Source organism: Simochromis diagramma, unplaced genomic scaffold, assembly GCF_900408965.1.
Source record: "Simochromis diagramma unplaced genomic scaffold, fSimDia1.1 OVJJ01000050.1, whole genome shotgun sequence".
Taxonomy (NCBI): Eukaryota; Metazoa; Chordata; class Actinopteri; order Cichliformes; family Cichlidae; genus Simochromis; species Simochromis diagramma.
In genome coordinates this window covers 92,836-118,603 of record NW_024387188.1, presented here as the reverse complement: position 1 = coordinate 118,603, position 25,768 = coordinate 92,836, and the positions used below count along the sequence as shown (strand labels likewise).

The 25,768-nt window shown below is 42.4% G+C and overlaps 1 protein-coding gene across 5 annotated transcripts; it reads right to left on the bottom strand.

Moving 5' to 3' along the window:
- Positions 1 to 478: 478 nt before the first annotated feature.
- LOC120745174 lies at positions 479 to 24,763 on the bottom strand. 5 transcript variants are annotated; one of them, XM_040049895.1, is made up of 22 exons: positions 24,524 to 24,744; positions 22,133 to 22,297; positions 20,119 to 20,177; positions 19,517 to 19,640; positions 17,790 to 17,846; positions 17,318 to 17,522; positions 16,988 to 17,236; positions 15,787 to 15,876; positions 15,430 to 15,708; positions 11,754 to 14,308; positions 11,532 to 11,658; positions 10,969 to 11,074; positions 10,370 to 10,575; positions 8,529 to 8,698; positions 8,374 to 8,442; positions 8,139 to 8,287; positions 7,931 to 8,045; positions 7,660 to 7,847; positions 7,384 to 7,525; positions 7,146 to 7,272; positions 6,548 to 6,718; positions 479 to 4,535 (listed from the first exon to the last, which is right to left on the bottom strand). In XM_040049895.1, exons 4-22 carry the CDS (start codon positions 19,633 to 19,635, stop codon positions 4,512 to 4,514), a joined length of 5,148 nt encoding a protein of 1,715 aa, XP_039905829.1. In that variant the 5' UTR covers positions 19,636 to 19,640; positions 20,119 to 20,177; positions 22,133 to 22,297; positions 24,524 to 24,744; the 3' UTR covers positions 479 to 4,511. The 5 variants fall into 5 exon arrangements, 4 of the variants coding, with proteins under 4 accessions (XP_039905829.1, XP_039905828.1, XP_039905825.1 ...); XM_040049894.1 differs by having other exon boundaries at positions 15,787 to 15,942; positions 24,524 to 24,743; XM_040049891.1 differs by having other exon boundaries at positions 15,430 to 15,942.
- Between the last annotated feature and the right edge of the window lie 1,005 nt (positions 24,764 to 25,768).

Genomic DNA, 25,768 nt, shown 5'->3' with positions numbered 1-25,768 from the left:
CATAGTGAGATTATTTGAATTTTTAGAAAATGGAAATTTTGATGTACTGGTTCTAGAAAAAAAGGGGGAATTGCATCACCAATAACACGAGGTTTTATTCTCCTGTAAAACTAATTTTTATTCAAATTAATAAAAGATTCAGACAGAAGCAAGTTGCATGCAGTTCAGTCTCACTTTCTTAGAAAACGATACCATATAAAATAAGTCGTGTTTTTAAATGCTTATAAACTTCTGCACCTCCACACTAGAATGGAGTTGGGTTGCAAAGCAGCTTGTCGAGCCATCTACAACTGTGGGCGGGCAAAGCTCTTTTTAAGATTTTCTCATAGAATGCAAATAGACACTGTAGCTTACCCATCAGGTAAAAGACATCCGCTCATATTGAGCTAATCTCAAAGAGAGCAGAGAGGGTTAGCCAGTTAAGACTGAAGAAGGTACTCGATGGGACTCCAAAAAAGAAATGAAACGTCGGAAAAAATCATTGTGGGATAATTTATCAAAACATTTTATTTTCTTGAACAACCATACAATATGTCACAGAAAAATCACAGAGGGATTTAAGACAGGTCTGGCTCAGGTTTTTTCTTCTATGTGAGTTCTTTTTCAAACAGTAAGTGCAGCATAAATCAAACAAGTCAAGAGGGGGGAAAAAGAAGCATTATTACACCCTCCAAATAATCCCAATAATGAAGACAAGACACGAAAAACCTCGACGCCATTAAAAGTCACATCCCTAAAAGTCTCTGCAAAAGTGTCAAGAGTTACAACTACTGCTAATGCTCATCATAAAATCACTAATGCCTCACAAGATTATGAATTTCATACAATGGAAAAAAAATGTTAAAAAAGATCTCGTATTTATCTGTTAGATACAGTACAAAGACATCATTCCATTTCTGTTACCAGTAAACTGTGTTGAAATGGTTCTGAGCACCAAATGGTTGGTTTGAGTTGTATCACTGACTTATGTTCATATATCATTATATGCTGTTTAATGAGGGGGCACTGAGGCAAGGAGGGGTCTAGCACCATGAAAATTAAACCACCCCCCTGATTGCACTTCCCCTATCAACACATTATGACCATACTACATTTTTAAAATACCTTGTAGCCCCTTGTCAAGTGACGTATCCTTTGATATGCAATAAATATATACGAAAACGACAATGTACAGTATAAATAATGTCACAATTTACAATTTTCCATTTTCTCTGTGATCCAAAAAACCGAAACTGACAACAAAAAAAAAGAGGTATAAAAGCGGGAAAGATTTCCCATTGCAGTTATTTAAACTACAGTGAAACAAGATATTTTTAGGGTGTATTTTAATATAGCAACAACAGAAACAAATGACTAAGGTGGACAAGTCCGACCAAAGACGAGTTAAAATTTCTGATTGAGAACAAATCTACAGTCTTCTAGCAAACCTGAAAACAGATACATTATGTACATTGAATGGTGTGCACAGACTAATGAGGGGCAGAGGTATGATGTGGAAGATGTCATTCGTGGGCATTCTATTATAATGGTTATACGACAGTGAGGTTGAACCGCCATCCAAATTCATAAAAACAGACCCGAGCTTGTGGAGCGAGCGCTAAAGACAACGGCAGGAAGAAAAGCTGCTGAATGTACTTTGAAGCAGCGCTAGGCGCATACAGCATGGTAACCAGCCTCCCAGCGTCACACTACATTACAGAGCACGCGTGAGATTTTTAGCTTGTAGCTTAGAACTTTTTAAAAAAGTGTCTGTGACAAAATTAGTTGTGTTTATAAACAAAAAACAACATCATCATAGATTGCATTAATATGTGACTTAAAATCTCAACATGTGAAGCTACATCAACTTTGGCACATTTTGTAGCCAAGTAAAAGTGAACGCAAAATAAAAGAAGGTCATATGAACAATAAATGCGCCATTACTAATATAAGCAATAAAATGAATTAATGACAATGAAAATCATTTGATGTGCTGATAAAACAAAGAAATCTGGGTCTTTCCTGTCATATTTACATTCAGCCGCTCTTGAACATGCAATACTGTTCAAAAGTTTTGGTGCACTTTTTTTTTTAGAATAAAAAAGTAATTTGTTTCTGGAAAAAAATTGAAATTACTTAGTAATCATTAGTTTAAATTAGACACATTGTAAATGATGATCAGTGACCACCGGAATCGTTAACTATACATCATTAGTAACTATTTTAATGGAGGGCTGTTTTCAGGAAGCATCGTGTGTTCCAGCGGTACACTGTTACCTAATACAAGTTTATTAAGTTAAAAGGCTAAGTGATCATGCTCGGAAGCTGCAGAATTGGCCTTTGTTTGACTGATTGCAGCTGCTTCATCAAGAAGGTTTATGTTCTAAATAATGAAGCTCTTCAAAAATATTTAATAAAACAGCGTATATGATAGCTTTCTCTGAACCAGCACAATCTGCTTTTAACCAAGAGAAGTCGGAGGACCTTGTGTGCAGCCAATAAAGTATCCAAGTACATCTGAGTCTCCAGTTTGAACAATAGATGCCACATGGCGTCTTCTCTGGCAGCTTCAACAGCGCCCATAAAATGCCTGTCTGAACATCTGCAGTAAAGAGGCGTCTAAGCAGTGTCACAAAGGAAAAAAGCCACAAGACGGGCAGAAGACCGAACAGCAAAATATGGCTTTTTCCTCACAACTTTGCTTGAAGGCCAGAATCCTGGAGTCACCTCTTCACTGCCGACACTGAGACGGATGTTATGTAGCTGCTGTTCACTGAAGATGCCAGGTGAGGACCTGTGAGGTACCTGTTCCTCAAACCAGTCTTTAGTCAGTGATGGACTTCTCCTCTTCCTCAGCTGTGCACCAGCCTCTCCAAAATCTCTTTCCATTCTGATTAGAACTAGTTTGTCAATTTCTTTTTGGCTACAACTGAACGAGCCAAATTTACTGCTTCCGTTACTTCAAAAAACATTTTCACATGTACTCATTTAATTTACAAAAACACTCTTCTGACGACCACATAGCCTTTTAGCACGATAAAGCTGTAACAGGAAACACCGCAGAACACAGAAGTGATGGTTCTCTTCGAAGCAATGACGACTTTGTCCATTAATCAGAAATTGTTTTGTAGCATGTGGCATGTCTGATCAGCACTATGCCTCATTAGACAAAAACCAAATATGCTTCTATTTCAGAAACAAAAAAATCTTCCGAAACCAACCCAAACTTCTGAGCAGCAGCGCACCGAGCTGGACCCTTCAGGACCGACGATACTGACGCGGCCTGCAGTCTGACCTCACTGGTTTTTGCATTATAACATGATTGTGTGTCCCTCCGGACGTTTCACTTCACGAGCACTTCACTGACATAAACCCGAACGGCGACCCCTGCTCTCTCGCACCCCATCTATGCACACCACTGCGTATCCCATAAATTTATTCACAATTTACAATTATTTATCTTCTCTGTCATCTAGAAACAAGAATATTGAAACAAAAGAGGTATAAAACTGGGACTGTTTGCCCATTCCAATAATAAAAAAAGAGAAAAGAAAAAGACATCACAATGCCTTTTTTCCTCCATGTGTCATAGAACCACACCTAACACCATTTAGACCTGTGAAGAAGCCAAAAACAAATAAAACAAGTTCGTTTTTCTTTCTGCACACTTCATTTTCAAATAAGAACAAAACTGTTTTAGTCCTCTGCTAAACCCGTATTTTAGAGACACTGATAAAAATTTGTGTTTTTTTCTTTTTAATGCTTACATAAAACCTTTGTGTGTGTTTAATCTTCTAATTATCTCTCCTCTAAAGTTCACAAGGCCAATGTGGTGTACTTCTAGGCTGGTAAAACTTTTTTTAAGCATCTAACGAGCATAAATAAGATTGGAATAGCACCTCAGAGAGTTTACAGACAGGAGTTACAAATGTCAGAGCTTTTACCTGAATATGAAAAAAAAAAACAAAAAAAAACCCCAACAACAAATAAACAGAAACAGAAACCAGTACGATGCCAAATGTGACAATCAGCTACTTCTCTTATGAAGCGTTTCCCCTGCTGGTACATTAGAATCACAGCAAATTCATGGACACATAGAATAACTAGATTGGTGTAAAAAAGTTCTACTGAATTTGCATAAAAGTACCTGAATCAATACACAGAACTGGCTACTTGACGCTTTTGAATCACAGCAGTGTCCGTTGAAAATACATCACCTGATTTTCAGTGCTAGCAGTGCTCACATTGTGTTTTTTTTCTCCTGTCCTTATCTAAAATGCTTCTTGTGAAAAGTACCAGTCTAGTCATTCTATTTCAAAACACATGTCCAATCAGCAGCTGGTATGGGGAAGACGGTGAGCTATATAGTTGGACTGGCTGAGTATCCATACCTTACAGTGTGATGTAAACAATACTGAGTAAACGTGATTGGCTGATTGAGACAGTGTTTGCAGGAACAGATTGCCTTGAAGGCAACATTTGTGCTGCCATTAGAGTTTTGGTTATGGCTGAAAGACACTGTGGAGGAGTCCTCACTTTGAGAAGGGAGTTGGAGTCTGAAGGAGGAGGGGAGAAAAAAAAGAGGAAGAGAGACAGTTCAGCTGGGGGTTTGGAAAGAGTTGTTATCAAATACTCATTGCATTACTGCGGACTATTTTTCAAAGCAGACAACTAGTATCTGCAATAAGGATGTTGTTTATTTAAAAGCACCAGGACAGGGAACCTAGCAGACTCCCTTACTGCAGCAAGAAATCATAATGTGAACCCCAATTTTACAAAATGGCCAAAAGTAATATCAATTTTAGCCAAATAACACATGACTTATCTGATATGTATAATGGTAGATGAGAGCAGTTCTAGGGAAGGTTAACCAAAGCCAATAAAAAACAAAAAAAAGAGAAATCGAGAGAAATAAACTCTCATTCACACATTTCTAAAGGGAGAAACTCTAAAGGCTGGATTAACATAATAGCGTCACATCAGCCACCAGTAAACAGCACTTCATCCAACCCAGTGTGCTTTTTGAGAATGATGACTATTCTCTGTTTAAATGACAAATACATGATGACATCACCTTGTGAAGTGATGTAACTGTTTGGAAAAAAATAAAAGTTACAGGGAAATTCTGATTTTCTTTTTTGGTTGTGAACTTCACAAATTTGCTAGCTCAACCTGTTAAAAAGAAAACGTAGGAAGGTAATTTCGCTAAAACAATACCATGAAAAAGTATTTGACCCCTTCCTGATTTCTTAGCTTTTTGCATATTTGTCACACTTACATGATTCAGATCATCAAACAAATTGTAATACTAGACAAAGATAATCTGAGTAAATACAAAATGTTATCTAGACCTACCAAGTGAAAATGTGAAAAAGTAAACCTGGTAACTTGTTGTGTCACCCTTGGCAGCAAGAACTGCAATTAAGCATTTGTGATAACTGGAAGTGAGTCTTTCACATCGCTGTGGAGGAATTGTGGCTCACTCTTCTTTAGAGAATTTGTTTTAAGTGAGCCACGTTGGAGGGTTTTGGGGGATTTAAATCTGGACTTTGGGCACTCCAAAAACCTTAATTCTGTTTTTTTGAACCATTTAGAGGACTTGCTGATGTGTTTTGAATCACTGACCTGCTGCATAAGCAAAGTGTGCTTAAATTTCAGGGCACGAACTAACGGCAGGACATCCTCATTCAGGATTTTCTGGTAGAGAACAGAACTGATTGTTGTACCAATTATGACAAGTCGCTCAGACCCTGAAGCAGCAAAACAGCCCCAGACGATCACAGATCCACCACCATGTTTGACTGCTGGTGTGATGTTCTTTTTATGACATGCTCTGTTCCCGTTACATGATGCAAAAAAAATAAATAAATAATTATAAATCAACTTTTGTCCAGTTAGTCCACAGAATATTTTCTTGAGGATCATCAAGATGTTTTTTGGCAAACATGAGATGAGCCTTCGTCTCTTTCTTACTGTTGAATCATGAGTGGGTTCCTTAGATGTTGTTCTGGGTTCTTTTATAACCTACTGGATGAGTTGTTAAAAGCTTTATGGAGTAATTTTGGTAGGCCGGCCATTAAAGTTTTCTCCATTTGTGGATAATAGCTCACTGTGGTTTGCTGGAGTCCCAACGCCTTAGAAATGGCTTTATAACGCTTTCTTTCAGCGACTTTGTTTCTCAGTTGTTTCATGATAATGATGTGTTGCTTTTTCAGATCTTTTAGCCTGCTCCACTTTGTCAGACAGCTTTTTTAAAGTGGTTTCTTGATTAGACATGTGTTGCAGGCCTGCTCACAGTCCATGAAATTGAACTCATTTAAAAACTACAGTTTGTATTTACTTGGGTTATTTTTGTCAAATACATATTTTTATGATCTGAAACATGTAATTATGACAAATATGTGAAAAAAAAATCAAGAATGGGGGAAATACTTGTTCACAGCACCGTAGCTCCAAATGCATGATAGAGATGCCATCAAAAACAAAAAACAATCCGAATAGCGACATCTAATTCATTCCAGATGCCAGATTAAAAAGTGACAATTAGAGATTATAAAATCATACTAACCAGCACAAAACCGTCATAGATTTTCATCAGCTCCTCTGTCCGATACTGTTCCAGCACCACTACTCCTGTCAGCAACGGGCTCTTAGCTCTGGCACAGTCCTCACAGTGCACCACGTAGGTCGTCTTACTACTGTTCTCACTGGTCACAAACAGCAAGTTAAACACCTCCACCTGCACAAACACAGTGTAGTCAGCACCACTTTAGTCAAGCATTAGTTCATATTTAGTGGTATGACTCTGTTGGGGAACCTTCCAGACCCTTCTATATACAGACATAGGGAGAGCCAAAGCAAAGCCCCAACACAGGACAAAGCAGGTATCAGCGACTGCAGATATAACATTGCTTATGCCAGAAACAGCATGAAAAGGAGCAGCTACAGCAGAGGAGGGTTACAAAGCAGCTTGCAGGTATGCAGCACTGAGGGAAAGCTAAAGAGGCACAAACAGCATCTTCTAGGATGGATTTGCCAATTGGATGTGTAAAAGGGTGTCAGCTGAGCGGCCTCATAGCCTGAATAAACTAACGCCGCGCTCGACTTTTGAAAGTGGGACTCGTATCATGCTTTCACTTCTTTCACACAACAGAAGAGTCACTCACATCACACTCGTTGCAGTAGTAGGCTGGCTCGTCTTTCACGCGGCTCTGGTAACAGATTTTCTTCCCTGCAGCCACCAGCTGGTCTCTCAGAATCTGGATGTGCTTGATGGACTGCAACAGGCAGTGTCTGAGTGTTTGAGAGAGAGAGACAGAGAGGGAGGGGAAGACAGTGAAAGATGTAAACTAACGCCCCCTCACATACACACATGTATTGTGTAGATGCAAACACACATCTTACTTGATCATCTTGAAGGTATCCTGATCTGTGATTTTAATTGTGCGAGCCACATTCCAGGAAACGTGGATCATGGGAACGATTGACTTAACCTTCTTCACATCGTTCCACTCAAAGCGCTCCAGGGCGAGTTGATATTGGTATGCTGGAGGAGTGAAAAAAAAGCAAACACAAAACAGTGGCTGACAAAAGGCAACAGCATATTTAAGTAGTAACTTTAGACAAAGAGGTTTGAAGCTGCTGCTTTTGGCTTATTTTATTTTTGTCCTTGTAACTCACAGTTGAGCGGTCCCACATTCCAGGCAATGTTGTTGCACCAGCCCACAGCTTGGACCCAGTGGACAGTCCCTGCATTAATCCACACCAGGTCACCTGGCCTCTGGATGAAGCGGTACACAGGGATGTTGGAACTGTAGAGATCCTCTAGAACTGGCCACCAGGAGCCTGTAAGGTAGTCTACTCCATGCCTGAAGGAAAGACCAAAGCAATTCAGGCTACAGTAACATCTTTTGTATCATTTTTGTTTCAACTGAATAAGTTCTTAACTCACTTTTCACATAAATTATTAATAAGTTCCCAGTAGTGCTCATGGACTGCAAACCACTCGCAGTCACCGGGCCCGATGTTGATGTTAACTGAGCAGAAGTTGTTGTTCTCTTGATGACCTGATGAGAAACACAAGCAGTCCTTTTAATTTGAAAAGCTTCCCTCATTTGAAACATTAAAAAACACCCTCCTGAGTCAAGACACGCACTTACCTGGTGTACGGCTGCCCGGCACCTTCATGTAAAGCTGGACAGTGTTCATGCCCAGGATGGTGTGACCGACGTGACTCAGCATGTTGTTGCTGGATTCCACTCGCATGAAAGCTGGCAGCTTCAGCAGCTCCTGCAGCTGGGGCTTCCACCTTGAAAAAAAAAAAAAAGTCAAAAAAAAAGAAGGTAATGTGAGAGATTGTGGATCCTCGATTAGGTAAGTTTAACATGATCTTACCTTTTAGGATCAGACAGATCTATGTTGGTCCCGAATTTAATGATCTTTCCAACAGGTTTTTGCTCTGAGCTGGGAAGAGACACAAGCCTAACATGAATATGCTTCGCTGTAATACGGTGACCTTTTACACGAACAGATCACAGTTTTTCACTAACCTCAGAGAGCTGTTGGCATGAGGAGGCTGAGCTTTGCTCAAGATGGACGCAGAACTGGCTTTTGAGGTATGATTGCCTTTACTGTTGGATAATGTCAGAGCGGCTTTTGTGGCCGCCGATTGGTTTGTAGTCTGTTCCTCATCTTCCTCATTCTCACTCTCCTTCTCCTCCTATAACACATCTGCATGAGCTTAGCTTATAACTGATAACAAATGCATGATTACATAAATTCAAGGTAAGTTTTGGACAGAAACATCTGTGAAGTCAATCACGTTTTTGCCTGCATGTGTTGATTTCCTCACTTCAGACACTTAAATTGTTAAACACAAACTACTACACATCTGCTTACTAACCTACAACCTTCATTTAATGTATTTTATTCAAATAACCTTTGAACAAAATACCTTAAAATACTGTTAGTTTCCCCCTAATGCTTTAAACGATGGACAGACCTGCATCAAAAGTAAATACAAGTCTAAGAATATAAAACAATTCTGAATTATCATTCACAGTGGAACACATAACACATGTATACTTATTTACAGAAGCATGGATTCTTTCTTGAAAAATATACATCTCACACATCTGAGATGACAAAAACAAGCTAATCTCCAATTTACAAAACATTAGTTTTCATACAACTTTAAAAATGTTTTTAACACACTGCAAATCACTGTTGTTTATTCAAGTAAACCAACATTTAAGTTCTAGTTCATGGACCCCACTTCAACCTAATTCCAGTCTATAGCATAGCAGTTAACACATTTGTCTAACACAGAAAAGATCACCACATTGTTTCATGATAAATAAGGTTCTCTTAACTACGGGACAGGACTTTTAGCTTTGAGATAGCTTTGCCTTTCTCAGACAGAAACATGAACTTTGCGATCCTTGGATGCTTTGTTTTATATTGTTATCAGATGAACACATTAATAACGTGCCTATAACTGCACCCAACAACCTTCTGTTTCATTCAGACATTTAAAAACAACACTCCCAAAATGTTCCCGCTTGTCTTATATTCAGACCTATGATTACATTCATTCATGACCTCTTTTTTTGTTTGTTTGGTTTTTTTCTATGCTGATACATGAAAGAGCTAGCAGCCTTTATTCTTCAAGAAGCATAGCAGTAGGAAAAGGACGGCTCAGATTTCTGTCCCTGGTAATATATGCAAGACGATCCAAAACACTGCCTTCATATTCAAATCACAGCTGTAATCTGTTTCTTTTTTTCAACACAAAAGATAGTGCTTATTTGTTTTGCATGTGTAGCTTCCTCCATATCGGTCACAAAACAGGTGTGGTAAGAAAGCCTGCATTGATGCGCACTTCTTGTTGGGAGGGATTTATAATGCACTCTGACTAAAAGCCAGTTGGTTTAAAATGGAGCTTAATGCAGTGGACTGTGCAAATGGGCAGACAGACTGTAATGATATAGGAGCTTTTTGGAACTGGGTCACATACTGTTGCCCATGTCCTCTACTGGTCAATCCCCTTTCCTCTTTAACAGACAGAAGAAATGACCTGAAGCCACCTGGCCATACACCCTATTTTGAACTTTTTTTGTTTGCTTTATTAAAATACCCTGGTCTAGCAAATGCTGCTGAACTTCCAACCTGAAGTGTCCGTTAAAAAATGATATTCAGGGGTGAAAAGACACCAGCAGGCAAACAACAAATTTAGCAATGTCAGCAATCACATTAGAACATGTGATACAATATTTCTTTAAAATCTATTTAGCCATGAGCTGAAATAAAAGCTGGTGCAACTCAATTATTCAGTCAGTTATTTAATTACCCAACATTAATTGGCATAAAAGTAACATGAGAGGATGCCTACCTGCAGGCTCTCCTGAAAGGTGGAGGCCTGGTACTGGGCGTATTTGGCAATGGTGGTGTGTGAGCGGCTGCTCTCGCAGGGCCATGTCTGACTCGCGCCACTTGCATCCCAGTTCTCATCAGCAGGCTGCTGAACCTGAGTCCTCACTTCCACTGCATGGTCCGAATTGGCCTCCACCAGAGATTTGGTTGAGAACAGACCAAGATCTGCGATGGAGAAAGAAACAGAGAAAGATAATTACCAGATAATTACAAAAACAAAACTTTTTTTTCCCTGTTCAATTGCTGAGACCGGTGTTGCCATGCAAATGAATTCAAAGCGGCAATCATAGAAGAGTGGTTGCCAAGCCATCAATCGCAGTTGAGAATACATGTTTTGCATTTAAATGTGAAAGATGAAGCAGGAAGTGTTATGTGGCTAACAAAATTTAAATGGGTTATATAGCAAGATACAGCACTATTAAAATATCCACTACTTCTATGACAAACCAGTTTTTTTATCTGAACAATCTGTGCCTAATTTGACCTTTCCTGCTTCTTGTGTGATGATTTGAACAAAACAATAAAGTAAAATTATTTTTTAACAGTAATTAAACTTACTAAGGCGGAGGGAGCCAGCAAGGCCTCTGATGACCGTAACAGCGTTTTTGGGATCAGTGCAGAACTGAAGCAGAACCGGAGAAAAGGCATCCCTCTTGCTCTCCAACTGTGGAAACAGCACGGGGTAAACCATGATGAGATCTGAATGCAGTGTTGGAGAACATTTCTCTGGAAACCAGGGGAAAAGTCCTCACAGTAGGTTTGAAATTTGCAGATTTCTCAAACAAGGTGTGTTAGGATAGCTCTCGCTTGCTAACCAATAAACGGGCCAAGAAATAGAACTGAGCTAAATGTTAACGTGGGGATTTGTTGTATATCCATAAAAACTAATTGAACTGCAATCCATCCAGTTTTTTTAAATTTCCAAGAGATTTCATTCTTAACCTTTCAAAAGTTGAGAATGGCTAAGCTAGGCTAGAAAGGTTAGCAGGTTTCTGAGTTTAGGCTAACTGACCAGCTTAGCCTGAGAACATGATCCGCAGAACCAGCCTGTTAGCGTGGCTAAAAACAAGATTACTTTTGAAGTCTGGTTACTTGAGCTCCATTAATTAGCACATACTCACATAGATGCTTGGTGTAGGAGGATTCAGCTTATCACGAGGAATGGGGGTCTCCGCTGCAATGTTGGGTTTAACCGAGAATGCGGGAGGCAAGTACGACTCCTTGAATTTCCCTTTCAGACTTGCCCCCCTAGGAAAAAAAATGATACCAGAGCATTAACACTCATTAAGAGAGGTGAATAACACTCAGTGAGCTGGTAGCACATTTGTCAGCTTTATACTCACCTGCATGCTCTGATCACATCAGCGGCTGTGTTTGTGATGCTGATCTTGGAAAGTGGGATTGGGATTCTGGGCTCCTGCACCTCTGATATATTGAATGTCTGCCTTCCGCCGCTCTCCACTTTAACCAAAAGGATCTTCAGCTCCTTAGACAAGCCCATGGACAGCGCTTTCAGTTTCAGTGGGTCCACTTTACTTGCTGGTGCAGGACGATCTAATTTGGTTGGACTTGTTGATACAGCTGATGTTGAATTTGAGGTGGTAACGTCTGTATTTCCGACTACACAGGCAGTCTCATTAACGAACCCTTTCTTCTCATCTGTTGCTGCATTTGAATTCCCACTGTCCACTTTTTGTCTTTTGATATCTTTGCCATTTGGGGTTTGATTTTCCTGAGGAGTCTGGCCCTTCATGCTGTCTTTGACCGGTCTGGCTGAGTATGAAATAACTGGCACTGAAGATAAAGCATTGCTGTCTTTTACATCGGGTACTCTACTTGTTTTAATTTTACAGCTGATGACCTTATTTTCTTCTCTCTTTATCTTAATCTTGATCGCTCCCTCTCCTTTCCCATCCTTTACCTTCTGTTTTCTCTTTTTCTCTTTGCCTGCACGTTCTTTCTTTGTGCCGTTTCCACTTTCTTCCTTGGTAGAGGGAGCTTGCTTTACCATCTTCATTACTGTATGTGTTGTGGTCAGAGTCAGCTCCGCACTCAGTGCCCCATCCAAAAGAGTCTCTGTCCTCTCCATCGGGATTGCTGCATCCTTGTTGTCTTGTTTCATCACATCTTGTACATAACTCTCATTTTCCTCCTCTTTTTCCTGCACCATTGAGCTGGTGGCTGGCTTACTCACATCTGTCCGACTGCGGAATTCTTCAAGTGTGTCTGAGGTAATGTGAACTGGTGATTGATTACTGGGTTCGGAGGATTCTGTGGGATTTGATGTAGGGAAGAAGTCCTGACTCTCGGGGCAGTGGATATCTGGGCCCAGTTCAAGAGAGGAAGAGTACTTCACTCCATTGGCATCACTAGCAGGAGGACCGCCGAATGGACCACCTCGGCACGCGACCCTCTGGCTGGCAAGTAAGGTGGCCAGGCTCTCAAAGACATCATCAAGACCTGCGTCATCATTGTGAAACTCATGAAGGGGAGAGCCAGACAGCTTCCTGCTGCTGTCCATCATCGCTTCCTTTTCTTCCTCCAGAACTTGTTCAATTGTACAAGGTAGATCAGAGAATTCAGACATGCTGCTGTGGGAATAATCTTCTGCACTCATATGATCAATGCTTTCACTCTCTACAGGAGGGGGTGAAAGACATTGAGTGGGGCTGAGCTGGAGGACAGGTCTGCTTAGTACACCTTTCTCTAGCTCCTCCTCCTCATCTCCAAGATCTGATACTGGAGATCCCTGCCAGCTAAGCACAGGAGGTGTGTTGGCAAGGTTGTCTCCCGTTTCCCTTAAATTTCCCATCACAGCCACAGGCTGAAGGTCTGGAGCATTGAGAACTCCTCCCTGCCCACCTTGCTGCTCTAAGCCAGCCGAGCACACTGTACTGAGAGGCGCTAAGGCTTTAAATAAGAGGGAAGGGAGTGTGTCATCTGGCTTTGCTTTTGGCTCACCTTCCAGTTGGGTTGAGACGATGGTGGAACGCTTGCTGGCCTGGTGGTGGCTGGTTTTCTTAGGAAGAGGGGTTTCTGGGGCACTGCTGCTCTTTTTGAGCATTTTGTGATTTTCAGACTTTGAGGATGGCTGCTGTGAAGTGGGCCTGGGATGAAGGGTGTTTGTGGATGACCTATGCGTAGTCTTTTCTCCTTTTTCACTCCTGTCCCTGTGCTTGTGTTTGGGTGGTGACTGGGCCTGATTCTCTCCGTTCAAAGTCTGCATTTTACTTATCTTTGCCTCACTTAGACAGGTGGAAACAGAGACGGAAGAAAACATTTCCTGTTCTGTAACTTTCATTTTGAGGGCTAATTTCCGTTCCTTCTTAGATGCTTTATCGCGTTTCTTTTTCTTCTCGGCCAACCTTTTCTCCTCTTTTTTCTTCCGCCTTTTTCTGTCCTCACCCTTTCTGCCCATCTTTGGAACGTCACCCTTCTTCTCCTTTTTCAGCAGCTTATACTTTTGTTTGGATTCAGACTTTTTATCTTCTAACTCCCTCTCAGGCTTGTCCACTCTTGATCTATCGTGGGGAGACTGCAGTGAGCAGAGGAGCTGTGAGGTCTTCCTGTACTTGAGGTCTGAAAGCCTAGATTTTGAACCAGCATGGGGTGTCGGAGATGTACTTGATCCCCGACTGGGTCTCGGGATGACACTGGGACTTTCTTGGAGCTTTAGCTGCCCACTGAGGCTGGGACAACGCGGCTGAATGACTGGTGAATCTTTTCTGCCATTGAGCATTTTGTCTGTAGAAGGACTGGAAGGAGCACCTGTACTGCTGGAAGTAGAACCTCCATTGTTCGGACCACAGAGTACAGATGAGTACTGAGGAGAGTTTACACCAGATTTCGAGAGGGAGGGGTCCCTTGAATTTGTCCGTTGATGAATGCGCTGATTCTCCTGCAGAATTAATTTTACATCAGTAACTTTAAGCTGTATTGTACATTTAAGGCCTTTACACACCAGACATGTAAAATTGGTTAAGTGTTAAAAATATCTTTCAGACTCACTTATTCTTGGTGCACGTGACTGTGCAAGTGACCGTGTAATTTTACTGGACAAACTTGTCATGTATTTTTTGGGACCAAGCTCAATTTTTCTAAGTTTTCAGATGCAAATAAACATTCTGGCCAATCAGATCACTGAATCTGGCAAAAGGTGTGATTGTAGCTCAAAGCCCGCAGCGGTACTGAATATGCAATGATATGTAAATAGTAAAATGATACTGTTTACCTGTTTACACACAGCTAAACACTGTTCAACCTGCTCTCGGAAATTACTTCTCTGCCTCCTCAGATGTGGTCCAAACTCTGTCAACAAGAATTCCAACTACCCCACTGACATCCTGAAATATGTACGAAAGTGTTCGTGATACAGCTTTAACTCCTGGACCAAACCAAGAAATTCTCCCTGCTGCTGCCTTTATGTGAGAATTGGATGAGCTCAGAATCTCCTTTTCTTCCTTTTCTTGTTTAGAAACATCAGGATCAGCTCATCATCGCTTCATGTCAACTTTTTTCACAGTGCGTTTTTTGAGAATTAATTTTCTGCTAAAATTCAGCGCTTCGACGAGCGGTCGACAAGTTTGCATCTGAAAAAATGTGGAATGTGTCACTTTTCCGCAAAGTTCTCAGTGTGTAATGGTCTTTAGGTTCACAATAAAACTGGGGATGTGGAAGAAAACACAATTATACTGACACTAATCATTAATCATTATTAATCGATTTAACTATAGGGTACTGTAGCTAAGATATACAGATCCCAAACACTCTGGAGGATCCTCAGGATGGGTGGAAAAAGACCAGGCTACTTTTTCTCTCTCTACACAACAAATAACATCAAGGTCACCAGAGCATGACCCCTTTAAAAACATACTGTCTCCTGTCAATTCTGAAGGTGATAAAGAGCAACATCTACCCACACTTTATGAGCATATGGCTTTGCAATAAAAACACTCTACCTGTTTAATATGTGTAAAATAGCATACTGAAATAAAAGTGTGATAGTAGTTTATCTCTTACTGTGCTTTGTTTGTGATAATGGTTCCAAGAGTCCTTATCCTCCAGAGGGTGTAGTGGGGCGTTGTGCTGAGGTGCTCTAGGCTGGCCTGTGTGCCGTTGATGGTTATAGTGATGGTGTTGGTGGCTGTAAGGCACACGGGTGTGGTCTGCTGGTGAAGATGAGATTTTCCGCTCGACCTTCCCTCTGCTTCCATAATGCGGTGGCCTCCTGCCGCAGCTCTGGTTAGATGGCACTGGGTCACTGAAGCCGTGTTTCCCAGCTCGCAGTTTAGAGGTTTCCTGCAAAAGTGAAAAACCAGATTTGGGAATCAACGGTTGTGCCAAATCTGAGGAATAATACAAATTGTACATGCTCACCTGTTGCTGTTTTGTTGAGGTCCTGTGTTCAGAGTGGTGGCATGGACCTGCCCTGTCACTTGGAGGCTTCCAGTCGTCCTGGTTGGAGCGCTGTTGGTGAGGTGGTGATGGGGCACGAACAAGTAAAGGTAAGTGCCTGGATCCAGTATGACAAGCCTAAACAGATAAATATCCTTTCGTTTAAAACTGCATTACACCAATAGGTGGGGCTGTTACACAGAAATGAAATGCCATGTAGCATATAGATGTGTACATGTAAACATAGTGACAGCAGTGAAATTGGCACAGTAAGGTCAAATGAAATTATCTGACTAAGTTTAAGAAACTAAGGTTAATAGAAAAAAACAATGTTGTATTCATAAATAAATATTGATTAGTGAGTAATTATGGCGTTAAACAAACTGATCCATTCACATGAACTTAAAACGAATCCATTAAACATACAGTGTTTGAGTGTCCGAGATGGACATCACCGACCTCGCAAATTGAGTTTCCTGTATGTGGCTAGAGACTAGCTACATATGTAATAGTCAAAGTCCTATGTTTTATGGCCTGAGAAGGCTTCCCCTTCAACAAGCTAAAACACAAGGGAAAGGGATAACACAGCATCTGTATAAAATACCATCCTCTTCTTCCTCACCTCAAGCCTCTGCTCCTGAACCGAAGTCAGGGCTCTAACACACGAAGATGTACATAAACTTTACTTCCAGTTTTTGAGCCACTTCAAAGAAAGTTTCACTAGAGCCAGCTAACAGTAGCCAACACGGTAAAAAACGCCGCTAACAGCAGCCAGAAACACAGAAAGCCTTTGGATATCCTCAACAACTTATCTCAGCATAACTGCCATTGAACAGAAGTTTTACACAGTTTTACAGACGTGGATACATATTGCACTCACCATAGATGAATTGAGGCCAGAGGTTTTGAGGTGACTTACGGGGTAAAAAACGTAAAACACTTTCCTGATTTCTTTCCGTGTTATTCAAATATGTTAAAACAAAGCGTGTACAAAAATGCTTTTATACACAGATAGTAGAAAAAAAGTTGACCATAGCAGTTATGGGTTACTGTTTACATTGAATGCTTTTGATCTCTCTTGGCGGACCGACTGCAATCTCCTGACATCTAGCAGTGACATTTTACGCATTTTGCGTTTAAAAAAATGAAATACAGGTTGTGTCTCCAAATCAAACACATTTACCTGATCAGGTCCCAAGTCTCTTCTCCTCTTAGCTGGACACTCATCCCGGGGGGTTAATGGGTGCTCTGGGGGTGGACTGTGATGATGCGCTTGCTCCCGTCGCTGGTGGAGGGCTGGCCGTTTCCATGGTCCTGTTCTGTTGTTCACCATCCTGTCTGGGAAACTCCTGCGGGGGTCCGAGTGGGCCCATCTCTCTGGCGTGGTTCCCTGAAGCTCCCTGTTGTTGCGATGCAGGCGAGGACCCCCGTTCTATTGGGAAAAGAAAAACAATACAGTCAAGATTCATTAACTAATGACTTATCGGCAACACCTCACCACAAAGTTGCTGACATTGTTTTGCCAGTTTGCGTAGCGTTCCTCTGGTCCTGGCAGATAAGCATTGTTGGTGCCATCTCGGATGTGGAACGAATGGATGGAGTTGTGATGCCAGTTCTGGACCTCAAACTGCACCTCTTTACCATCCCAAATTCGCAGCAGCTGGCTATGCCCCTTTGAGATACCTTTGTCCGGGACATGGTTGATTGTTCTGTCACCCCTGTCATGAAAACAACTAAACTCAGGACCACGCTGTGGACAGGCATTAATGGTAATTACACTACAGTACAACGGAAACTTTTCCGGTCAATACTCAGATTCATGAGGGCATCAAGAGTTGTACTGTTCGGTTTCTCAGTACGAGTGAAGCCAGCTTAGAGAAAATGACACTGACAAAAGCAGCTTCAGTAACAAATCACAGCACATAGCTCTGAAAGCTGGTCAATACAAACCCCTTTTAAGTGTGGTATGAACGATAAATACTTACCTGCTATAAATACGACTTGACAGAGAATGATATGGCTGTTTGCGCCCTTCTTGCAGCCTATAGTGGGGGACAAAAAAAATATTGTGTTGTCTTAATTCGTTTCAAAAGATGTGACGCTTTTACTCGTAGCCTGAAGTCAGATTAAAGCTAATTTCTCAAATGTTTTCTGTAAATAAATGTTAAATGTAGCTCACTGTTGCTCAAAGTTGCTCACAACTTTGGACATACTCAGAAATGAGGTTTTCCTTCACAGCGACTCTAATCCAGTTTTTTCCCTCATGCTAAACTTCACAGCTTGTTCATCAAAGGTCTCTGCAAGAATAATTTAATCCCACTGCTTCTAAAATTTCTCCTGGCATGCCTCCTCTTCAGAAAATGAAAATAGTTTACGGCCCACACCCCACAAGAAAATGTTTTCAAGGTGTTTTTTCCTCTGTGAAATAAATGCTATCACCACAGCATTAGCAGAATTTTGTTTACTTATGTTAAATAAAGAACACTATATTTAGCTTTATGTTTTTACCTACAGCCCTGCAGTGGCTCTATGCTCCACCAGAGGGGCCTGATTAAGAAACACTAGTTTAACCGCACACGGTAACCACCATGACTCAACCAAACTATTTAAACTTTAAGTGGTGGATGCGCATAATAAACACATCAAATAAGTAGTGGAATAAGAGCATCAGGGTTCATTTCTACATTACTTATTTAGATTACTGTTATCAGTTAGTTCAAACTGCTCTAAAACACTATATCCAGGCAGTATGTTTTTAAACTCTTGGCTTTGTATGATGTGAATAACAGCTGATCTCCCTTATATGGTCATCTCATGCACAGCGCTTTGTCTGGAAGAACACACTCTCTACCTACCTGCTGCTATGAGAAGCAGCCAATCAGAAGCTAAGTTTGCTTGAAGGTAGTGGAAAGAAAACTAAAATGACTTGTTTCAGACATTAGATGAACTTGGCTGCACCAAGGCTCCGTATAAAATGCATGAAGATTATTTTGATCTGCGAATCATGCAAAGCTACTGTAGCAGCTTTACCCTAGAAATAGGAAGAAAACTATGGAGCTGAAAACGAGCGCCTTCCTTTCACTTTTATTATCTATTTCTCTCCAAAAGCCGCGACTGCACATAGCTGCATGAGCTACAGTCGCATTCATCAGCGCGTACCCTCAACTGTTGCAGCTGAATAGCGAGACTTGAGTCTTGTGCCAACTGCAGCTGAAGATGCTGTAGTTTCATTCACCACAAGCCTGTCTGTTGAAACCGCACACGGGTTTATTCCCACAGCTGCACATGAAGTGAGAGCTTTTCATGAATATGCTCATCAGAGTTTCAGTTGATCAGTCAGCCACATAAAGTGGCTCTTATCTTGAGTCAGCCCAGACTACAAAAGGCTCAGGTCTCACGTGCTCAAGTGACCCTTGTTTGAGGAAGTTCGAGCATTGAGTTGTTCCACTACCAACAGCCGCAGTGAGCTTAAACCCAGAATCTTTTTTTAAAAGTCACACTGGCTTTCTTAACTGATGCAGCCTTAGTGGTTAATTTTTTTCATATCAATATGATCAGAGACATGAAAATAGAAACAAACGAATATAGTATGGTGAGGCACATGCATAGCACATGTTATCTGCTGCAGGTGAATCACATGTGTACCCCTTAAATGAAATACTGTCCTGCAAGTGTTGCGTTTGTGTGTGGGTTTGGGGACGGTGCTGCTGACCTCTGTGTGTGGCTCCAGGGGCGAGCATTTACAGGAGCCCATTGTCCTTTGTTAGGTCCTCCAGCTGAGTAGGAGTCCCATGTGTTACGGCCAGAGTAGAGCTCTGCTGGGTGATACATGCAGCCTGGAACACACACACAAACACACGCACAGAGTTTAATGTGTAAGTGAAAATGCTGAATACACAAATCAACCTGTAAATATTTAAATACCCTGATTTTATGAAATGCAATTTCAAAATGATGCTCCTTTAAACTTTTAACACAAATTTCAGCATGCACATCCCAGGTATATGAAATGCATATACTGCATACATGCTGTATACGGTATTCAGGGTCCACTGCAATGAATTGTGCAGTCATTTTCATTTGAAGTTAATTCCTACATTCATACCACGTATATAAAAAAGGGAGCTTTAGTTCCATGATACTTATACCTCAGGTCGATGCAGCTCTGGGTTGTAGTGCAGTAAGGACTTTGGGTGATAATAAACTCTGTACGGTAGCGCCAAATTGTGAAGTATGTCTGCTTTTAAATAGTCACGCACAAACACACCCACACACAGAGAGCACAGAGACAGACAAAAATATTTATGTGGTTACCAGTCTTGGTCTGTGTTTTGGAGGCCCTCCACTTCACACCTGAGAGCAAAAAAAGCAGTCTGTGGACAAAACACGTGGTTAAGTGAAACGTTCCGTTCAAGGCATTTTTCCACAACACTTGCATTTCTTCTGGCGTTATAAGAAGCTTTTTTTTTTTAATCATGTGGGTTTGTGACTGAACTGATGCCACACTGTCACTCTGTGTGCTCCCGGTAGATTTAATTCTGCTCGCCGAATTTTCTGCTGCTGCACTGTGCACTCAGCTTCTCTCTAATCACAGCCACCACCGCCAGTGGTCACCCAGTGATGGGGAAAAAAAGCCCACTGCAGTGAGACCATGGGCCATGGCAACCTCACTTTGAAGACAAAGAAAGAAAAAAAAAACATGGTGGCCTGCTGCATTTATTTTATCACCATTCCCTTCAAGCCATAAGTCCCTAATTTACTGACAGAGCTGGTGGTAGATGTGGCTCAAATCAGCAGCAGACATCCACAGTAGGAGTTCATTCTAGCCAGCTTTATCAGTCGCTATTCCAGGAGCTCTGCGTTTCCCTATATTCCTCCTAAGCCACAATCTATATCAAGTCAGGAGCTTGCTGCACTGTATCTGTCTTACAGCCTCAATTCTTATTTCCACTTTTGTGATTGCTTTCATTGCTTAAAACAGGAAAGTCACACGTACGTCTTTCATTAGCGTGGACTGAAAAGATCACTTACTGCCTCTAATGATGACACACTTTTCTTGCTGAAGAAAGCTTTGCTGTTACGGTGAGACATTGGCTTCATTTTTCACAATGAATGATGAACTGGCATGCAGCGTTTCACCACTTCCCTCACTGTGCATTAATTCTACTATAAGTAGGGTTTTTTTGTTGTTTTTTTCATGGCTCTGTGCGTGGTGAGACTGTTGCAGCTGTGTTATATTAACCTTTCTGTGAGTGCTGAATGAGTGAAGTAAGCAGCCTCTTCAAGGGACCATTTCCAACCAGTTGCTAGAGCAACTGAGGCCAGACAGTTCCTAATGCTGTAGCTCTAGGCTTTTCAGACTCAACTGCATTTAGATGTATTTTTAGAGCACACTGAGAACACAACAGGTCTTTAAGCGTGCACACAACGTTGCACTGCTAGCATGCATTACAACAACACTGCATGCTTTCACTTTCACATACAGAACCGGGTGACATCAGTCATCGCTGGGTTATGCTGTGCAGCAGATGCAACACATCTGGCGACATCCACCCCAGTCCTGCTAAAAATCTGCTGTTTCAAACGTCCGCAATTCCACTCTGCCTCTTTATCAGTAAAAGTCTCCTTAGCTGAGATATCGCTTGGTTCTGTTAATGTATTTTGAGTGTTTGTGACTGTCCCAAACAATTACTTGCATACAACAGTTTCCACTTTTTTCCTACTTTCACAACATTTGCGGACAAAGTGCTGCGGTTGCTTTGCTTGCAAGTGATGGGGCAACGGTATGCAGACCCATCTGGTATAGACCCTCCCTGCTTACAGTGTTGTAGGGGGAGCCGTCAGTCAGCACCAGCTTGCATTTGACTCCACACAACAACGGCTCTGTGGCTCCAATATTAAACCCATGTGTGCAGGAGTTAATTCAAGACATATGGGCTGTAGCTGCGAGGCCACATGACGTCATGTGCAGAATGGGTTAAGTTGCTGCAGGTTAAACTCCCTTCACAGCAAGGTAGCCCAAAAGAAAGCGCACACAATTCCAAAAGTGTAGTATGTAAGAGCTGACTGTATGAAATGCCAGGTGCATTCAATTACCACTGTACCTTTGGCCACTACAGTCCCCTCTTTGCTTTGGCAGTGTGTAACGTTTGTGCGCAGACAGGTAAAAAGTCTTCATTTGTTGACGCCTACTATTCACTTAAATCCACCATCTCCTTTCTCTTTCCATGCCACCAAAGAAGGACAGCCATGTAAACCCACATCTGGCTATTTGAAACCAAACGTAGAACCCATGTGTGTGTTTGTGCATCTCTTACACAAGTCTTACCTTCAAAATAAATGCTGAGAGAACAGTGTTGTTGGTGGAGTTGGGGGTGAGTGGGAGTGGGGACTTTCTGGTCCAAATTAGATGATGCTGTCAGGCCGGAATAGAAAGACAGCAGACCCGCGGAGTCTCGGATCCCTCTAAATAGACATCCTCATCCTTGGCTAGCTGGTAAACACACACACACAGACAGACACACAGTAAAAAAGGACTGAGGAAATACCATCGCCAGTTGGTGCACAGATGTACAAGATAAGGAAGGTTTTGTTTGTTTGTTTGTTTTTTTTAAGAAAAAGGGCACTTCCATCTCATCTGTCCCCTGGGTACACCTGCCCATTCTCTTTCTTTCTGTTCTTGTTTTTTTTGCAAAGATCTACATTGCTGCAAACCTGACCCCCTCTAAGACAAAGAGCTGTGAGCAAGAGAGGAGAGGAAGCATGGTTTGACAAGCCGGCAGGCATTCTTTCCTCCTGCCTTCCCCTCCTTGCTGGTCTGCCCTTTTGCCTTTGCTCTCTTCCTTACTTGTTTCAACAAGGCTCTTTTTTCTTCTTCTCCCTCCCTCTTGATATCCAATATCCCACCCTTTCTCTTCCAGGCAATCTGTACGGCTCTGCCCATGCCTCACCCTTCCTTTTCTCTGCACGCTGTGTCCTTGTATCCCTGGCAACCAATGATATCATTTAGTCCAGAGCTGGGAGGAAGGCCTCGAGCAAGGAGGGGAGTTTTTACATTTGTGTGTGAATTTTGACATGGAAAGAGAGGGGGGGGGAGCAGTAGGATTTAATGGATCCTGCCACATTTCTCTGTTCGCTCTCTTCAGGCTTGGGTGTTGTTTACACAGCAGCTCTGTCAGCTCCTGAGATCTCCAGAGCTTCAGAAACAATCTGTCAAATTCATGCAAATCTTCCACCACGCCGACTGCAGTGACCCCGCTGCAGATGTGCAGATCTTTTTTTCCACCGAGGCTCCATCATGTGCATGTGTGTGCGTGTGTGTATATGTAGCACAGCTCCTATACCATAAAAGGAACGATGGGCTGCCTCTGGTGGTCTCCTATTGCTAAGCTAACACAGAGCAGAGACGTGAGGAGAACAGATGGAGGAGAGCGGACGAGCAACAATGTACAGACGAGAAACAAGAGACTGGGCAGGCTCTCGTGCACATGCGTGATTTTATCGGACGCCGGCCTTAAATAGTGTCACCATCGCAGAGAAAGAACGTACAGTATGAGGCGAATATCAATCACATTTCTAAAAATAACCCCCAACACACACACGCATACACACACACACACACGCCCCTTCTTGCTCTATCCCCCTTCTCCCTTTCTGTAACAGCAGCTTCTTCCCAGTGTATGCTCCATAAAGCACAGCTCTCCGAGGGGGTGCTGGAATGTACCAAGGCAAGGTCAAGAACAAGAAAGAGGGGTGCCTTTTGCAAACAATGCAAAAAAAAAAGAAGCTTTTTTGTACAGCTTTCCCCCCCTCTCTTTAACAAAAGACTGTGAAGCAGGAGTGAAGAAGACGCTGGATGCATGCATGAATGCGCGTGACAAACAGCTGGGTTTGTGGGAGAATGGTAACCTAGAAATGCACGTGCAGGTGGTTGCTTGCACTGATCCTTTCAGCTGAAAGCATACACCAGGTTCACATTACTGACAGTAACGTCAGACTGCTGCTTTTCCTTTCAAAATCACAAAAAGGGATCGCTTCTGTTATCAAACGTGACCCAGATATTTAGATGGAGTCAACACATGGCCAAAGAACCACTGTGTGAAACATGTTGAGGGAAGTGAACTTTGAGAGGAGCCCAGCAAGTGACACAGTTCAGACCTGAGCTGAAGCCATAATTACAGCACTTGGTTGCACTGAAGAGCCTTACTACTGTACACCTCTTTCCCTCCCTCCACGCTCACACAAGAGGATATTCAACAGTTTAAATGTGCCGGAGAGCACCGATGTAGCCATAACAAGAGTGTAACTGCAACAGTTCCCCTATCTTCAACCTCCCCCTCCCATCACATTTCTGTTCTTGCGCATGCTGTGTGTCTGCACGTGAGCATGTATGTGTGCATGTAGTGTGTGTGTGTGTGTGTGTGTGTGTGTGTGTGTGTGTGAGAGAGAGAGAGAGAGAGAGAGAGAGAGAGAGAGGGAGCTTCATGCATGAACGTGCGGCAGTCTGCAGACACCACACACACTGCAGTATGCTCATCCAAGGCAGATCGTTCAGGCATAGTGACACAAATAACAGTAACAATGCACGGGGACAGAAAACAGTTACACTTCTCCTTCCACAGTGCTGTACACAAAGCGACACATTTCCACTCAGACATAAATGCACATCCAGTCCCCCCCGCCTCCCTCCTGCCCACCCGCCCGCGGTTCTCTCCTTTACCTTCTTTTTTTTGGTTGTTTTTGTTTTGGTTCTCTCTCGTCGCACGCCCCTCTGTTCCCCTTTTTCCTCCCTTTCAACTCCTGGCCACCTCGTCTCTCGCACGATCCTCTCCTTTCTTCCCTCTTCTCCTCCTCTTCCTGTTTCCACTCCACTCCGATGCTGGTTCTCGCTCTCGCAGCAGACCCATCCATGTGCACAGAAACGACGGGGGCGGGCCGGCCGACTGTCAATCACGCGGTGCGAGCGAATGAGGCGCGCGAGCTTCTTATCAAACACACTTTGCAGGGTATGCGAGAGGAGAGGGGAGGGGAGAACGGCAGACAGAGAGAGAAATAAAGAGCCCCTCTTTATTTCTCCTCCCCTGTGTGTATGTGTGTGTATAACCTGGAACACAGCCAGTACAGTAGAGGAGATATTTAAATCTCTCCACAGCTGTAAAATAATCTTCGGAAGCAGAGAAATTGGTTATACATGCGTATTTATGCATAAATAGACTGGCGACTCGTTTACCTTATCATGTCCCCCTTTAATATATATATATATATTTCTCTCCCTATATATAGGGAGAGAGAGAGAAAGAGGGAGAGAGATATTACACCAGTATGACATATCTCATGTGTTCTTGTTACAACATTTTTCCTCCCCCAAAACACTGAAAAAACCCCGCAAAGGCTCACAGAAGCACAGTTTCAGTGTGTACCGTGTAAGGGCTCAATACCCGCGGTGTTGTCTTTCTGGGTGCGCTGGAAAGTGAAGCAGAGTGAAATGGTGACAGAGAGGCTAGCCAGCGTTGGCTGAGCTCGAATGTCAAGTGACAGGATAACTGAGGGGAGGTGGAGCTACAGCTTTTGGTTCATGAAGGGAGGGTCTTGTCTTTGTGGCTTTAACAATGCAAAGCCAACGCTCACTCCTCTCCGCTCGTTTCACCCGTCGGCGACCAATAACGAGCAGGCAGACCTCTCAGCTGCGAGTGAAAGTGAGAGGCAGAGATGAAGAGGACGAGCAGCCAGACAAATGTAAAGAGTGAAAAGGTGGAATCAGACTGCTGGAAGATTTTTTTTCTTCCTTTTTTCCCCTGAAGTGCCTTAGCAACAGTCCCTGATCAGCTCAAAGTCTATTGGTCAGGGCTCAACCCCATGTGGGTGTTTGGACCAATGAGCGGTCTTTGCTGCAGAACTAAGCGGGGAAAGTCTCACAGGCTAGCAATACCTGCTAAATTGTGCCCCCTGGTGGTTCAATGAAGGT

Excerpts from the sequence above, each read along its gene's own strand:
- LOC120745174 (XM_040049891.1), bottom strand. The coding sequence starts at position 19,635 with ATGTATCACCCAGCAGAGCTCTACTCTGGCCGTAACACATGGGACTCC. Across the intron at positions 15,943-16,987 it reads GAGACTTGGGACCTGATCAG|GCTTGTCATACTGGATCCAG; the intron begins GTAAATGTGTTT and ends TTATCTGTTTAG. Across the intron at positions 8,699-10,369 it reads CCTTTCAGGAGAGCCTGCAG|GAGGAGAAGGAGAGTGAGAA; the intron begins GTAGGCATCCTC and ends GATGTGTTATAG.